This window comes from Phoenix dactylifera, chromosome 10 (genome assembly GCF_051530095.1).
Source record: "Phoenix dactylifera cultivar Ajwa chromosome 10, Ajwa_hap1_PhDact_Kaust_v1.1, whole genome shotgun sequence".
Classification (NCBI taxonomy): Eukaryota; Viridiplantae; Streptophyta; class Magnoliopsida; order Arecales; family Arecaceae; genus Phoenix; species Phoenix dactylifera.
In genome coordinates, this window is record NC_143199.1 from 17078494 (window position 1) to 17096890 (window position 18397).

General features: G+C 38.5%; 1 protein-coding gene across 3 annotated transcripts in view; it reads left to right on the forward strand.

Annotated features, from left to right (window-relative positions):
• Positions 1-18397, forward strand: part of LOC103723626 (vacuolar protein sorting-associated protein, putative (DUF1162)) — a 111282-nt gene that overhangs the window by 57076 nt on the left and 35809 nt on the right. For all 3 annotated transcript variants that reach the window (XM_088705439.2, XM_039117452.3, XM_008814589.6), the window contains exons 26-33: positions 4425-4550; positions 4619-4774; positions 5196-5816; positions 5892-5963; positions 6290-6754; positions 6862-7051; positions 7131-7881; positions 13529-13645. In XM_088705439.2, the coding sequence (XP_088561565.2) occupies positions 4425-4550; positions 4619-4774; positions 5196-5816; positions 5892-5963; positions 6290-6754; positions 6862-7051; positions 7131-7881; positions 13529-13645 (2498 nt within the window). The remainder of the gene's footprint in view (positions 1-4424; positions 4551-4618; positions 4775-5195; positions 5817-5891; positions 5964-6289; positions 6755-6861; positions 7052-7130; positions 7882-13528; positions 13646-18397) is intronic.

The following is an 18397-nucleotide window of genomic DNA, read 5'->3' on the forward strand; positions in this document are numbered from 1 at the left end:
GTTGGATTGTTTCCGGGCTCACAATCCAAAAACCTTTACACTTTGGTTTTCCCGGGATCACCAAAAACCTATGTTGGTTTTATGGGCTTACTAACAAACCTTCACCGTTGGTTTTACGGGTTCACCAACAAACTTACACCGTTGGTTTTACGGGCTCATCAACAAACCTTACAAGATTGTTAAGAATAAGAAGGTTGAAACTCCTAGATGAGCAGATATAACAATTATAAGCTACAAAGAAGAGTTAGAATATAGTTATCGCTTTGATAAGGCTCTTCTCTTCTTTGTCAAGGAATGCTTCACTCTTCAAGGGTTGGTGGAGCTCTTAATGCCTCTTTTGATCTGCTCAACCACTTTCTTTTGACTCTTGAATGAAGCACCTCGATGAAGAATACTAGGGCTTTGTCTTTCTTGAGTAAGCTTTGATTTTCATGCAAAGGATTACTTATTCTGATGAATAGTATCATTATAAATACTTTCCTACATGTTTAGGTTACTCCCCATTGGTTAGATTTGAAAAACTATCCGTTACTAGCCGTTGGAAGGTCAAAAAGTACTTCTGCAGAACTAGTCGTTATGCTTCTGCCCTTGCTGGGTCAACCCAAACTTTCCTAGGGTCGACTCAAACCACTGTTCATCATACTTGGAGTCGACTCAACTTCCACTGGGGTCGACCCAACTTTCACTAGGGTCGACTCCTGCTACAGCGGGGTCGGCCTTCTCAGGAATCACAGAACCTTTTATTTCAGCTGTTTTTCACTGGGGTCGACTCAATTCTTTTTGGGGTCGACTCAAGCTACAGTGGGGTCGACTCAAGTTCCATTGGGGTCGACCCTCTCAGGGATTTCAGAGACACAGTTTTGAACGACATAGCCTTGAGGTCGACTCATGTTCAGTTGGGGTCGACTCAGGCATTCCTGGGGTCGGCTCTATTTGGGGTTGGCTCAAGAAAAGTTGGGGTCGGCCCTCTCAGTAAATTTCAGAGACTTATTTTCTTGAGGCTTGAAGCTAGGGTCGACTCAAGGTTCTTTGGGGTCGGCTCCGCTCCTGGGGTCGCCTCAAGCATACTTGGGGTCGACTCCACTACTGTTCATCCGTGCCATTTTCGCAGAGGTGTGCCTGATGGTTCCATGATGTGCCAGGGTCGACTCCACCTATGTTGGGGTCGACTTTTTCCACACTTTGCTGCATCTTAAGGTTAGATTCATCCATACAATCAATGAAATATATTTCAAGCAATTTTGAATGTATGCCATGGTAGTGCTACATACTCTTAACAATGAAAATTACTATTTTACCCTTAAGTGTACATTTCACTTGAAATTTTGCAGAATTAGAATTTAGAATTCTCTATCCCTTTTCTATTACAAATTTTATCTCATTATTAATCATTGAAAGACATCTTGATCTCATTCTTCTAATGTATCGAGAGTGTCGAACTTAGTAGTGATGTATCACGTTAACTTGTAATACTTAATTAGATATTTCCTCAATGGTTGTGTTAATCATCAAAATAACACTATCATCCTCATATACATATTAAAGCTTTATTATTGATTGGTAGGCAATTAGTTGCCCTATGTGAAAAAAGTCATCTTTGACATCAATTCAATTCTTAATCACCTATATATCCTCGATTGAAAATACCATATATTAATATGAAGTGTTCATGCTGTATATAATACAAACATCCTTGCATGGTTCAGCTTTTGCATGTGAGGCTGGGAGACATACTTTGATTGATACATATTCCTTTTTACCCTCACCCTGGATATGTAATAAGCTGATAATGTTTAAAGGGTATGGAACAACAGATATACATCAAACAAAACTGAGTGTCCGGTCATCAATTAACCAATGAAAAGAAATCATGATCAAATTGTTTAGATATGTATTTTACTGCATGATGAGTGTGGAGTCTTAATAAGATTGTGAGAACTTCTATAGGCCCTTTAAATTACTAATGCTTCAACATTTTGTGTGGATATTTTATCCTTTATAATAAAATCCACAATCTGTTTGGTTCCTGTTTGACATATCCAACTTAAATATTTGTTCAGACGGTTCATTTCTTGGCAGCTGTTGTGTTGCAGTGCATAGTACCTTAAAAAAATTGAATTGGGCAACACCTTGTTTGTCCATAGTCCAAATTAACTCATCACATTGTTTGCGAGCATTATAAATTGTGGTGATACAACTTGGTGCCTTTTCTTTTCCAGTTTGATGTAAATCCTAAAGCTGGTTTAGAAAAAAAGGATTAGGGTTTTCTACATCTCTCTGTTTGAAGTCAGATTTGATCAGGAAACTTATGGAAATCATAGGTAGATGTAACACTGATTGGTACATGTTATGGTTTGAGCGTGCAAGAAATATGGGGTTTAGACTGGTGATTTTTTGTGGAACAGTAAAAATGAAAGAACAAGATAAATTTATTTTTTTTAATTTAGACTCAAATTCTTAATAGCTTCAGATCTGTTATGTTCGACAGTTGATTGTATCTATATTATATTAAAAAACATTAAAATCAAAAGTTTAGGATTTGGAGAAGGTTGCGTTCTGATTCTCTGTCATTTGTTCTACTGAAAATGCCCTTTCACTTTACCTATAGTACATAACTTGTTCCTATTTAAAATTCTAATTCCTATTTAAATAATTACAGCTGCTTAAATTTCACTAATTTACAGAGGGGAAAAAACCAAATTTTGACTCTTAGAAAAAGGAAAGAGAAAACAGCTGGATTCTAATCCCTGTTTTTGGTAAGCAAGTTGCTGGAACCTTTTATTCCTCTCTAATTCAATCCCGAATTGAATCTGATCCCTCTTTTCAAGGGTGAGAACATTAGGAAAAAATATAAGTTAAATCCTTCTATTCTCTTTTGTATTTACATAAAATATAATTTAAATATAATCTAATTTGCATGTGTGTGGTTAGCTAGTAGGAACCAAAGAAAGTGGTAATAATATTGAAGAACAAGAGAAAAGCAAAAGTGAGAATATGAAAAATAGTGCTGGAATAAGAGGAGTGAAAACAGGGAAAGTTAATTGAGAAGAATAATTTGTAAGGAGAATGTGGAGGGAACATGAAAGATTGACTCCACTGCAGATCAGCAGTACTTGAACATGTCCTGACCTGAGAAAGCTAAAACTAAAGAATAATCTTGGTGGAGATATGTGCCCATGCGACATGCATCAGAAACATAAGATATTCGTGGAATGTGTTAATAATTTGGGTCCTTTCACCTATGAGTTTGTTAACATATTGCCAAATTATTGCACTTGGCTAAATATTAAAAGGAAAGAAGAGGAAGAGGCTGAGAGGGAAAGGGCAGGAGTTGGGGTTGGATTCTCCCACTTGTCAAAAGCAGGAAGGAGAACGAGAAAGGTGGATGGAGTGAAATGATACTGCAATGGTGGCATTGGTGAGAATGAAGTAATGAAAATAGGAGAGTCCTTTATCATTGACTTCACCTTTTCTTTCCTCACCGTGTTTCTTTGTTTCCTTGCGCATGATTATAGTAGCTTGGATCGTACATTGTATTGGCTTGTGCCAGTGCCTAGTTGATATGGGCATACTTAGAGCTAGTAGGATGTGCTAGTGCAGTACGTAGTGTCAGTACAGGGGGTCTACCAAGTACAGGTTCCCAATTGGTTCGGTCAAGTGCTCTACTTAAGCTGAACTAGAATTTAACTGAAATTGTTTGATGCTAAAGTATGAAGCAAATTAGCAACTCAAAGAGGGAATTTTGTTACCGGAAGCTAGAAGCATAGTTTTCTTTGTTATTGTGTGCCCCTGGTGCTAAAAAGCTTTCTTGGTTATACATGTGGTAGGCTATATAATATGGTGGCATGTTTAAAATGGGTTTATACAACATAGAATAATTTAACCAGAAGTTCCTCTAGTTTTCATTTCCATTCACTTCAAAGTATAATGGTATTTTTTTTTTTTTTTATATTTTCATTTCCATTCACTTCAAAGTATAATGGTATTTTTTTTATTTTTATATCTAGTTGCTGCATTGAATGTTTCATCACTACCGTATGTTTGACTTTTGGTTAGTATAAGATAACCATGCATCCGTCTCAAGTTAATTTATTTATACTTGTCTGTGTACATCTTTTCTATGTTTGTTATTAACTAGGTAATGCATCCTGTACAATTTTTTGTTCTTGGATCGCTCATACAGGTGAAAATCTTGATCTTGTCCTTGTGGTCTGGAATACCAATGGACTGTATGAAGTTAAGAGCTTGGAACGGTTATGTGGCAATAAGCTTTTGATATGCAGAATGCAGATACTGCAAAGCCTTTATGTTCGATATATTAGATATGTTTGCCATGATGATATCTATGGATTATGCACAAATGCACTTGCTAAATAGTAGTGTCTTCAGCTTTTGAACTAAGCTACTCATTTCTTGTTCTACAGTGCTGTCATGGACCAATCCTAGAGACTTTGATGAAGAACATACTAGTTGAATTCACAAGAACAGAAGATGTCTTGGAAGGTTTAGCTGATGCAGATCTCTTAGTTAACTACAATAACATCGACAAGGTATATTGTGAGTTATGCTAAAGTTTCACTCTTTTTCTGCACTCTTGACAAAAACTCAATATTTGCAGGTTATGTGGGAACCTTTTATAGAGCCATGGAGCTTTCAAGTAAAATTAATAAGAAAACATGCAGGGCATGCCCTCCTGGATGCATCTACAACTACAGATGTATATCTGAAATCAACAGATCAGCTTAATTTGAACATAACAGAACCTCTGATTGAGGTATAATTTTGTGACTCTTTCAAACTATTCATTTTTGCTTTTGATTACTTCATAAAAGCTTGAGACGTACATGCTATTGATTCTCAAGTGGTTGTTTATTATTGACGGATGTGAAGCACAAACTTTCTGAAATGTGTAGTTCTACATAAAAAATAGAGAAACATCTCTGTAATTTTTATGAACTGACAGTGCATTACTGCAAAACTTTATCTTATCCAAAAGGCCATGAAATGTATAGTGCTGTACTGCAATACATTTTGTTCCTGTTATGGCACGGATACCTAGGATCTCCGAGAAGAATTTGCCATGACATGTTTCTTTCTTGCCTTGTGGTTGGAACCTACAACTAAGTAACCACAGCTAAAGTATTTATCTCTCTGTTCTTGTTCATCTTTTTTACTAATTTTCTATCTTCTTGCAGGCCATTTTCAGATTAAATCAAATGATCAAGAATGCTTTGAATCAGAATGAACCAGATGAGTTTCAAGGAAATCAGGAAATCAATGGATTTAAAAACACTGATGAAATACATACCAGAAGATATGCCCCTTACATTCTCTGCAATGATACGTCCTTGCCATTAACATTCGAGTTGTTCCGAGGTCCTGTTAATGCAGGAAATGCTGGAGGCTTCTCAAATAAAGACAGAAATACTGTTCAACCAGGTTTTTCACTTCCAATTTATGTTGAACCAACTCTTGATGAACATTTTTTTCAACATAGGACTTATTCCTCCGAAAGACTTATCGAAAAAAAGATGAGTGCTGTGGCACATCATATGATCTCCATTCAATTTGATGGAACTTCTGGTCCTTCCAAACCAATGTCGATGGACCTTGTGGGCATTAGCTACTTCGAGGTAAATTTCTCTAAAAGTAAGCAGCCTGCATTTACAGAAGTAGACAGAGATAGTGATATCCCAGAACATGGTCGAAAAAATGACGAACGATATAGAAGTGATCAGAACAATGGATTAGTTGTTCCTGTGGTCTTTGAGGTTTCTATGCAGCATTATAGCAAGATGATACGATTGTATTCCACTGTAAGTATTTGATTTTTGAAGCATGTTATTTGTTATCAGTATTCCTGACAGAGCCCTCATGCCTGTTTTTAACAGGTTGTACTTTTCAATGCAACATCAGTGCCCCTAGAGCTACGATTTGATATCCCATTTGGTGTTTCCTCAGAGGTATACATGTGATTTTGTAACCTTTCAGATAATACTAGGCTTGGTTATCAAGAGATATTGTTCTTCATATTTCTTTTGTGACCATTCTTAAAAATATCAAAACAATTTAATGGAGAGGTAGCTGTTATTCTTATGCCGTACATTTTGAGCAGTTCTCTGAACATTTTTATGTCTTCTTAACTTAGTGACTTCTCCACTTAAATCTGTGATTTTAGATAATTGTATTGGAATTTCTATTTCCAACTTTTCCCTGCTTCCAGAGCCTGTTAAGGAAAAATATTATTTTCTCCCAATCTTCAGCTTATTTTTCTTCTTGGATGGTTCAGATCCTTGGACCGATACTTCCAGGCCAAGAGATTCCATTGCCACTGCATTTGGCTGAGGCAGGTCATATTAGGTGGCATCCAGTTGGCATTCCTTATTTGTGGAGTGAAGCACATTCACTATCAAATATACTTTCACAGGAAAATAGGCTTGGGTTCATGAGATCATTTGTGTGCTATCCTTCACATCCTAGCAGTGATCCATTTCGTTGTTGCATTTCAATTCAAGATTATAGCTTGTCTCCATCGGGTGCTGCAAGAAAATGCTCGTCACTTAATGTTCGTGGGACTGAGCAACCAACTGTAAAAGATAATGGTCAAAGAGTATTTGAGTCAAATTTTACAAAGAAACGTTTTATACGCCGTGTGAGGTTGACAACTCCTTTGTTGGTGAAAAGCTATCTTCCCACATGCTTATCATTGACGGTGGATAGCGGTGGAAATACACATTCCATTTCCCTTTCAGAGGTTTGCTCTCGGCTCATTGCTAAATAATTTTAACAACTACTTTGGTTCCAGAAGCTTGTGAATTTTATTTTTGATGTCTAATTCTTGATTTATCGTGCAATTTTCAGGTAGATACTGCTTCTGTTTTCCTTGTTGATTCAGCACATGATCTGGGAATCACATTTTCTATACTAGGATTCAGGCCTATCAGCTCCAAATTTCCTCGTGCAGAGTCATTTTCTGCTATGACCAAGTTAAATGGCTCCAAATTCTGTGTGTCTGAGACTCTGACCTTCTATTCTAATAATACTTGTAGCGGTAAGCTTCTCCACATGTTGTTTAAGTTCATAGAATTCAACGTTTATAAGAAGGGCTAACATCTTGTTTATCATTTTAGGTCCTACATCTGTGACACTAGACAAGTCTATGGATGCATTCTGTGGTGCACGGGAGATGTGCCTATCTGTTCCATATTTGCTGTATAATTGTACGGGTTTGTTGCTTACAGTTGTAGATAGTATCCATGAAAGAAATGGAGGTGCCTCTGTTATTCCTTCAAATTACCATGTGGTTGGGCATAGACAACTTTCATCTGAGGAGCATGGCCTTGCCCTTCTATCTTCTGAGATGGAATCATCTTCTGCTCGTGTGGATATTAATAAATCTGTAGACTCATCAAAAAACTTTGCTATATCTGCACAAGAGAATTACAAGATGCACTCATATAGGCCTTTAAACAGTCATTTCCCATCTAAACTTTCTTATGGGAATTCTACAGATGCTACAGGAGCTTCTCACTACAGTTTGACTGACAATGGAATTTATTCATCAAGAAAGATTGAAGATGGTGCTGCCTATGTGCAAAATGTAGAGAACAGAAGGGCAAAGGCATATATGTATGCTCCTTGTGGTCATATTCCTGCTACTGAACTTTCAGTTAAATTGAGTGCATCTTTACCTCAGAGCAAACCTGAAAATAGCAATAGACCAGTTTGGTCAAATTCATTCCCTCTTGTCCCAGCAAGTGGTTCAACTAATGTGACTATCCCTCGACCAGATGCCTCTGGTGCGTTCCTAATTTCTTCTATATCAATACCAGTTGCTGGAGAACTATCAGGGAGGACGAGGGCTATTACTTTCCAACCAAGGTAATTTTTGAAGTAATATTTAGGACAATTGATAATGCTGAGATGACAATAATTTTGATAAATTTTTACTTGTATACAATTTTTTTTATCTCTCAAATTAAATGGTTGCTTCGATATTCTTAGAAGATGTTCTATTAAGCTAAACATGGTTCAAAATATCAAGTAACTTAAGAGTTGCTGTGCTATCATAATTACAGAAATAGATGAATAGAATCTAATGGATGTTGGTGGGCAACTTGGAGTGAAGAGAAATATAAATCTCAAATTCCTAAAGCTTCAAATTTTCATTGTCTTTTCTTTTCGTTCTTATATTTCATGAAGGAGTTAGTGGTATTTTAATGCTGGAGGGCTGTTGAGATGTTTCTCGGGCACATTGCGAGAGGTGAGGTTGGATGGAGAAAATCTGTATCCAGACTGTTTGAGGCATAAAGACATAATAATATGTGGATCTATATTAGGATTACTTTTGTGATTGAAATACCAGCACAAAAGACCATTGGTGTTTCCTTCTTTTTTCTTTCCCACTAAGATTTTTCCCTCCTTTTCCAATTCATTTCTTCCTTTCATCACCAACCTAAAGACTTAGAGTACTAGTTCCACTACTTGCCGTTGCCGTGCACATAGAGGTGATGGTTGCGAGCTGAAGGGTCATTATATATTCAAGGTTGCCAATGCTGGTAGCTCCTTACATAGGGAGGCATCAGGAGCTCTATGTTCACGGATAAGCACCTTGATCCATTGCTGGTCATTTTACTTTTTCATGTACTTTGTTTTAATTTCTTCATGCCATTCTAAATCAAACTCTTTTTTCTTGGCTATTGAATATTTCTAGTTCATTTCTAATGCCTGTTTTGACCAAATGTGGGTACGATACATGCTGTATCACAAATCATATCAGCAGATGGTATTGATCAATTTACTTTGACATGATTTACGCACCGCTGGTATGGCCTGATTTGGCCTTTGAAATTGGGCCCGTTCCATTTTTGGGGTCGAGTCTGGATTTTCTAATTTCGGACCCGACCTGACCCGACCCAATCCATTTAAAATTTGGACAATTTTGAATTTTCCAAACCTACGACCCGACTGGACCCGAACCCACTAAATTATTTTGGGCCTGCGGGTTGCAGGGGCATAGGCCAGCCGCCGCGCTGGTTACTTGCAACATGGAATGCAGCGATACATGCTACTACACTCTTAAAATCATTATCAACCAGGCATATGTTGACTTCCATTGCTTGGAGCTAAAATTTAGGAGAAAATAGCTAACAACATATAACTGAGAAGATGTTTTAACAATGGGAGCCTATTTTTTTCAAAAGGAGTACGATCTTTAGGAGTTAGCAGCATCACGATGCTATCCCGCTTATTTAAATTGAACCAAATTGGAATTTGCTTACTCTAAGAAGAAAATGTATACAAATCGATAGTTAGAATTGTTAGAATCGTAAACCTAGCTGGTTGACATCTCCACTCCTTTGAATGGCATAGATCATTGCATTTCCTCTCTATTTCTCTACTTTAAAAAAAATGATCTTAAAATTATAGTGAACTCTCTAGTTTTCAGTAGCCTATCCATGGTATTTCCCATCTCATATTGTCGAAGCAATTTTCCTGTTAATACAACTATTAACTCTATGACATCATTGATGCCTCCATGTTTTCATGTCGGCAACTAATAATTCTAAGCACCAACTAGATTAGATTCCTTTTCATACCGTTTTCTGATGCCTATTTCCCAAGGGAGAAATTATATTCTCCTAGTTATGGGTTTGAAAACCATCGAAGATCACCACGAAAACGGAAACACTAAACATATGAGGTCACATCACAAAAGAATGATAACTCACTCGTAGAAGGGATGGAGGGACCTGGTCGTGGATGATCATCACATTTGATGCTGAAATAAGGGATAAGAGAAAGGGTGCTAAAGCGTCAAGAAGAGTTAAGATGATGAGCAAGCCTAAATTAAGGTGGATGGAGGAAGAACGCTCAATAAAACAAAGCATATGAAAGATGGCTGCGATAAAGGTCGGAGAAACCGATATCGGGCACCGTACCGGTTCTCCGGTGGGATATGTCGGTACGGGCTACTTCAGGCTTGTACCGGCAGAGTCAATTGTACCATGGAAGAGAGGAAGAGAGAGAATGGGGAGAAAGGGAGGCTGGCGGACGCCGATGGAGGGTCGGCGGATGCCGTGGGGGGCCGGTGGAGGCCGCGGTAGGCAAGGCCGTGCTGCGGTCATTCAAAATAGGGGCGGCCTCGCCTGCCGTGGCTTCTGCCGGCCCCCCCGCGGCCTCCGTTGGGCTTCGCGGGCACTCCGCCGGCGTTCGCTATCCTTCCCTCCCTTCCTCTCCCGCTCGCTCTCTGTCCTTCTCTGACTCTGGTAACAGGTCTCATTTACATTGTCGGAACTATATCGGTGAGCCACCATTATGGCTCGGAACGGCCGGAACCGTCCGGTTCGAGATGGTGCCGCCGACACAGCCTGTGATTCCATCTCAAAAGAGAAAGGAGGCGCCTAAAGCTGTAAACAACTTGGAAGGGAATAGGACCAAGCTACTGATTTCAGCAAAATAAATATTTGCGGTGTAAGTAAAGTCATTAGAGTATTGGCTTTTATCCTTATCCGGACCCGAATCCAAACCAGACCCGACATGGATCCGACTCGGATCCAAATTTTATGGGTTGGGACTGGGTTATACAGACCCAATTCGACCTGAATGATTCATTAGGTCAAAAATTATGGCCGTGGACCCGACCCGCCTGGACCTAATCTTCTATTGGGTTGGGTCTGGGTCCAAAATTAGGTCCTGAATAAGGAATCAGGTTGGGTCGGGGTCACTCATGATCCAGTCTGACCCGACCTATTTTTACCCTACTTATTGTAGAAAGTCTTCGTATCACAATATGTCAAGAAATTGACGATGCTGCGCTTGGTAGTACCGATCCAACCATTATACATCACTGTTAGTCCATACGTGGACCACTTGCTCTTGTATGAGGCAATTCACTTCTGTAGCTCCTTATTATTGTCAAGAAGCTTACTGTAGTTCTTTGGTTCTGAAGGATCTACACCTGGACCGGCAATATAGAGGCAATGGCAGACCTATAGTATGTATTGTGTGCCGCATTCGCTAGTATATAGTTAAAGCGAAATCAGGATTTAATAGCTCGCCACATATCATTCTTATCCTTCTTTAGTATTATGTCAATCGTCCGCTGCTTCGAATTCTTGCTAGAGAAGGTATGTGGATCTAAATCATGAATGGTGGCTCCTGGTGGAATCTCCTTGGAGGACATCTTTCTGCTATCGACAGTCAATGTAATATGGCTACCACCTTTGCTGACAGCCTCCTTAATTGAGGAGGTTCTCCTGAACTTTGGATCTACCCTGCTGCTTGCAGAACCAGTGCCTGACTCGTAGCATAAGAGCCCAAATAGAGTCTTATGCCTGGCCACCTCATCTTATTGCCATTGATTATCTAGGCTCGCCTAATTGAAAATCTGAATTTGTGCCTCGTCATCTAGACCGGATGCCTTTGACTCTCTATAGTAATAGAAAGGTGGCTCTGCTGCTCGGCGGTCCACATCCACCTTTTTGGCAAACCTTTCCTTCATTGCTTTGAAATTAGTGAAGTGCCTTTTATCTGCTGTCGAACCTTCTGTGGGCATTTCCAGCACATAAATATGTTAGGATAACCACTAGCTAAGTGCTGCTTCAATCTCGTTACCCCTTCTCTCTTGAACTTTGTGGTGCATTAATTGCTCTTCCAGTGTTGACCTGAGAGCATTTGCCTATGAATCTAACCAATGTCACGCTCTGGCTCCTTTTTCTTTTATGATTTCATTGCTGCAGGTTTTGTCAAGTATGCTCGTTTATCAATTATATAAAAATAACAAAATTTCATTGTGATTAAGATAATATTTTTTAAAAATACATCTGATTTATCTAATACATAGTTACTAATTTTATTTATATATTTATATATTTTTAATATTTTCTAAATTAAAAAATATGTTTGAATACCATAAATTTAGAAAAATATATTTTTTACTTTAGAAAATACTTCTGAAATATGTATTACGTACTACTAATTTTTCATAATTTTTTATATTAATTATATATTTTTAATCATTTTCTAAATTAAATGATAGTTTTTAAATATAAATTTTAAAAATTTGAGCTCAGTTCCTTGTAGGATCCTACCATAGTTGTTACATATATCTTTTTAGGCTCTCGGGCATGCATCAAAGGCTACTTATCTCAATTTTTTTAAAGTTTAGGCCTAGGCCACTATGCGAATGCTCGCATCAAAACTTGAATAAATGGATATCAAATTTAACTGGAGAGTAGCTTGCATGCCCATAAATATACTTCTAATTTTACAGTTTTTTTTGAATTTTATTTTATTTTTTATTTTTTAATCCAACAATGTATTTTTAAATTTTAAAAATTATTTATTATCCAAAAATTAAAAATTTTTATGTGATGCTGTGGATCATCCATAGATCTACAACTTGTCATGAAATTATGCCAAAATCAAAAATTCTGGTATGATCTTCTATTATTTTTCAAATTTCAAGATATTTTTTGGTGTCCAAAAAAGAGAGAGGAAGTAAGATAGGGGAGAGAGCATATCTTATTTAGGGTTGAAATCAGCATATTTTTTGCTGTGGGGAGTGCTGTTAGGATCGGTTGGGTTCTCAAGCCTTCCAAACTTATGTTTAAAATGAAAGGAAAAGTGGGGAGGGGGACCTGTTTTGACCGGTCCGATTCGGTGCGAGCCAGACAGTTTGCACCTGTTCTGCACGGACCCGGATGGTTCGGACCGAGTCCGTGCGATTTGTGACTGGTTCCTTTTTGTTTCGGCCGATTCCGATCGGTTCAGAGCTGGTTCCTGCCAGTTTAGAGCCGGTTTCAAAAAAACTAGGTGAACCGACCTGGTCCTCCATCTGGGCGGCTCACCCGGTTCGACAAACCTTGATTGAAATATTGTTTTGAGCATGAATTTGGGGATCAAAGATTGTGAAATCCATCAACATTATAAAGCCCCCTAACTTTTCTAATTTTAACACTAGTTTATTTTTTAATTTTCTAAGAAATTAAAATGGGTTGGAGAGGTCATTACTTTGCTGGAATGCCATTCTAGATCAAAAACTTGATGATTCTTGCTTGAATCTCATAGGAAATGAATTTTGATAGCTCCCTGCTTCTCCCTTAGCTTGGTCTGGTCTTGAAATGGTGTAGGACAAGCTAAAAGAACAATTAAGTGATCGTCCTGGTGACATTGGCATGGGTCATATTGGTCTGGTTGGTGGGCGATACATGTTCAATGGTCCAAATTCAACCCATTATAGGTTGTTGGGCTTGGTTCTGCTCTTTCAGGGGCATAAAGGCCTTTCTCATACTGGCCTTCATGTGGTACAATACTTACCAGCTGGTACTTTGCAACATTTAAGTCCTTAGTTTAGACTAGCTTAACAAACATCTGTTAACATAGACTTTTTTTCTTCTGCAGATAGGTTGTTTGTAACGTGTTTGGACTAGGTTAGGATTTTTCATCTTCTGCTGATATGTCGTTTGTAATGCATTTATACTAGCTTAACATGCATCTATTAACATGGATTTTTCATCTTTTGCAGATATATTATTTGTAATGCATGCAACAAGGATTTGTACTATAGACAGAAAGGAACTAAAATGCTTCATCATTTGGGTGTTGGACAACATTCTCATCTTCACTGGTCTGACACAACAAGGTTATTATCTATTTCTCTCTAGTAGAACATAATCTATTTTCTGTTGGATATTTCTTTTCAATACGGTAAACAAGATTTTTCATACTTTAGTTGTTCATGGATGTCTTTGGTAGAGGGTTTTTGGTTCCTTTTCTTTTCATTTTTGTAAATTTCTTGAGTATAGTATACTTGTTTATGCTAATGTTTTCCCAACATTTGAATATTAGTTTCTATCAGGTTTAAGCTTACACCGGGAAATGAGGTGCCTTTTAGTATCAGCAGAAGCATGTTATGAAGTTGCTACTAAAACAAAAATAGTGAACTCTTGAAAATTGGACAATCTTAATAGTGCTACAAATTTTTATTTTTGTTCATCTATGATTAATTATCATTGCTGTTGCTGCCGATCCTAGGACACCATTGTGGACCTTCTCCATGGACCTGCAAGGTAATAGACTAGGGTCAAAGAGCTCGCTGGATTGGCTCTAGCTGGGCCCTCCAATACTTAAGTTAGAGAGGATTTCCTAATGGGAAGCAAGGAAGAATAAGAAAAAGGATAATAATGCCGGTACTAGAGTAGTAGAGCATTCACTTTCTATGGAGGATCTTTTGGGCCTTTTTATAACTAGGATCCCTCATTTTCAGCGGATCGTATCACAACAAACTTGGAGTTGTGTCGTAACAAACTGTTGACATAGTGTGACAACATAGGGACGTGCCGCAACCCCTTAACACGTGATGGAATTGCTGAAGCCACGTGTGGCTAAGTGAAAGGACCAGGTTACCTTTATTGCGAAGTTTTGTTCGGTTTGGGTTGGTAGCCGGATTTAGCTGAGAGACTTCATCTCTGTAGGTCGGCTGCTTTCAATCTATTCATCCTTGTTGCCAAGTTATCTTGGGAGGCCCGACTAAGAATGCTTTTTATTTCTGAGGGCATTTGGGCCGCCACATGAATGATGAACAAGATGAATTGGATTGTGCCACATCATATTGATCATTTATTGCCACATCATTTATTGGTTCAGGCGAAGGAAGTAACCACCTTGCCAGACTTTGCTGCTTTAAAGAGGATAATAACTCGGTTGATGCTCCTCCGAAGGATGAGTCCTAACGCTCTACCTGTTAGATTAATGCCCTAGAAGCCAATCCTGACACATTAATTCTGGGACATAGTTTTGTACTTGACTTTATTATTATTGAATAATAAATGTGCAACTTTTTCATTCATATTATGTATGTCTTTGAATCGTCCAAGGAATTAATAAGATGCATATTCTCAAGAGTTGAGAATTTGAGCTATGTGTCATTGGTGATTAATTTCTAAATGCTTCTAATCGATAGATCATCACGAGGACGGTGATTCATCCAATGAGATCAGTGCATAGATCGCTTTTCACATGGATGGACGAGACTCGAGTCCACAGTGTAGGAACACTGAAGTGATAGTACAGGTGCTTGTTAGAGAATAAGGGTACTGAGCGTGACCAAAATAAAAAGTCACTTGGATGTCTATCCACTCGTCAGTGACTTGCTTGATATTGCAGTAGTATGACTGGTCCTTTGACCTGCAGTGCTTCGGCTATTCACAGTGAGGTTACTGTAGTTTGACTGCACGATATATGGTCTCTAGACATTTGGGTCCTTGTGGTGAGATTGATTGCAGTAGGTTCACTATAGGAGTAGGGTATGCACCAATAAAAAATCTATCGACCTTGGTAGATAAAGGGTGATCCCATGTGATTTATCAGACTGTGTTCATAAGACCTCGGCTTGGACAGTACGTACAGTGGAGAAAGAGTTTTCCACTTTTGAACTTAAGTCGAATAAATTTTGATATATGACATACGATGGGGTTTGACGAGTTATCCATGACCTCCGTCCTGTAGGGATCCACGATAGAAGGACTGTATTATACGATAATTGCACCTAGAGGTTCATCATTTTCTTCTGCTGGGTTGCCACTACATGCTGCTAGGTGTCACTGGTGGATGGTGAGACTCACAGGGACCATCTTGATGATCGATGATCCCTGGTGAGTTGAGTTGGAATTGTTTCAACCCATTGAAAGAAGTTTTCAATAATATTGTGATAGAGATCACAATATATATCTCACTACCAGACAGAATAGAATCTATGGGGTCACACACATTACAGGTATTGACCGATCTGATAGTTGAATTGTGATTTGAAATCACAAATAATTCATAATTATCGATTTGATTGATAATTGGTCTAACCCACTAATAGTTAGTGAGTTGAAGAAGGAATAATTGCAATTAGATTGTAATTTAATTGAATCAATTGAACTTAATTAATTAGGCTTGATCATATTAAATACGAGTCCTACTTGGAGTAGGATTCCTAGAGTCTTACTTGGAGTAGGATTCCTAGAGTCCTAATTGGATTGGGACTTTAAATTAAATTAGAGTCCTACTTAGAATAGGATTTCTAAAGTTCTAATTAGATTAGGACTAAAATTATATGAATCCTAATTGGGTTAGGATTCCTTAAGTCGTAATTAATTTTGATCCAATAAATAAGATGACTCCTAATTGAATTAGGATTAAAGAGTTCAATCGAGTCATAATCTTAATGGGTCCTAATTAGATTAGAATGCTTATAATTAGGTCCACCTAATCCTCTTTAGAAGAGGATAAACCACCCAAAATTAAATGAGCCCATGCCTCCTAGGGTGAGCTAGGATTTTTTTGGATGGAATGATCCCTTGAGGTCGTTAGCTTCCATGGATTGATACGACCTATGGTTATTTGGTGTCCTAGGGAGAAATTAAAACTCAACTCTTTCAATGATTAGTAGTAAGAAATACAAACATTCAGAATTATGATTCTTCTTGATTTTGAACCTAGCCATTGCTAGGGGATGAGCTTCTTGTGTTCGGTTGCTCAGCATGGATGCTCCCAGCTCGACAAAGTTCGACCATCGCTGCCTTCATATTGAAGGGACTGAACTGCGAACAACAAGTCCTTCGGAGATAGCAGTAATCACCCCAACGAGCGGCTGATTATTGTTTGCCTTTTAGGGGTTTGCCTATCTTGACTTAAGCTTCATTGATCACCCACATATCGACCAGGATATCCGCATCAGATGAGGCTTTCAATCTCATCTTTTAATTGAAAGCATTCATCTGTGTCGTGCCCTTGATCTCTGTGGAATTCGCAATACTTGCTAATGTCCCTCTTCTTAGCAAAGGTTCGTAGTTTCTAAGGCCGGTGCAGGCAGTCTTGGTTTTGAATCTCCAAAAAAATTTGAATCCTCAAAGCACTAAGAGGAGTATAACCCTCAAACCATGGTCTACTGTATCGGCCCGTACCAGTACGGGCCGGTACGTACCGGTCCAGCCTGGGACCAGTATCGGATCAGCATGGAATCCGGTATCGGTAACTTATCGTTGGAGAAATGGTATGAGACCGGTTTTGACCGGTATGTACCGGTCCGGGCCGCCACCGGTACAGCAGACTTTGTCGCAAACCTTCGAGGTGGACTCCAAGGTCGTACAATACTCCATTCTTCTCGACTACGTTTCTCCTTAGGTCATCTTTCGCACAGTTGCATTTATTGTCTTATTTTCTTGTTGCTTTCCAACCAGCAGACAGTGGAGACAACCCAAACCATTAGCAAATATATTTATAATCACATATGGGTCCTTTCACTGATGAGGAGGTATACAGAGGAAGAGATCTTGAGATTAGGAGTCACATGGTTTGCTACTAACTATTTTGTACTTGATAGCTTTCTTGAGATTAAAACAGCCCTTCGTCAGATATTTGTCAGTCCTGAGTGGCAGAAAAGTAGATTTGCGAGGGCTAGCTCTGAAGGGAGCATTGTTAAAAATTTGGTGACGAGGTAGATATTTTGGTAGTGGGTCGAGAAGATAATGAAGGCTATGAAGCAATTGTATAAAGTGCTTTCGGTCGTGGACAACGAGAGGTGCACCCAAATGGGTTTCTTGTATCATATGATGGAAAGGGCAAAGATTCAGATTAGGAAGGTAGATCCGACGTATGCTAATAGTACATCGACTTCTTTGAGCAGCAGTGGGACTATCAGATGGATAGGAACTTGCATCTAGCAGGTAAGTAAGAATATTGAAAATTAGTCTGCTCCTATATTTGTACAATTTTACTAAGACAATAAACTCTATCTGCAGCATACTACTTGAACTTGAAATTTCAGTACACTGGAGCTGGAATCAATATGGATGACGAACTTTTGGCCACTGTGTAATGCGATTTACACGATGGATCCTGATGTAGAAGTTGCGACCCTATATCTAATAGAGGTAAGTTAACTTAAGTGGCATGTAAGTTAACTGGTATCTTCCATTATTAACATGTTACAACACGATTTTGTTTTACGAACCAAAAATTTAGAGGGCATTGACAGCTTGGAGTCTCGACAGCGGTCGTAAGTTAAGTATGAATCCAGGTATATAACACATCAGGACATTTATCTAGCGTTAGATGGTTACTAATATAATGCTATCCTATAGGTAATTTTCTTCAATTTTTTTTTTGTAGCTGAATGGTGTATTTATTTTGGTTTGTTTGCAAAAAATTTTAAGCGGCTAGCTATCTGGACCTCTTCAAACGGTCTCCTCGAATGGCTGTGAGCGCAACTGGTTCATCTTCGTCCTCATTCACAGCAAGCAGAGGAACCGTCTGATATAGAAGCACCTCAACTACCTTGTATATGTTCGATATAATATGAAGTTAAGGCTGAAGTACATTCAGGAGGAAGTGGAGTTAAAGTACA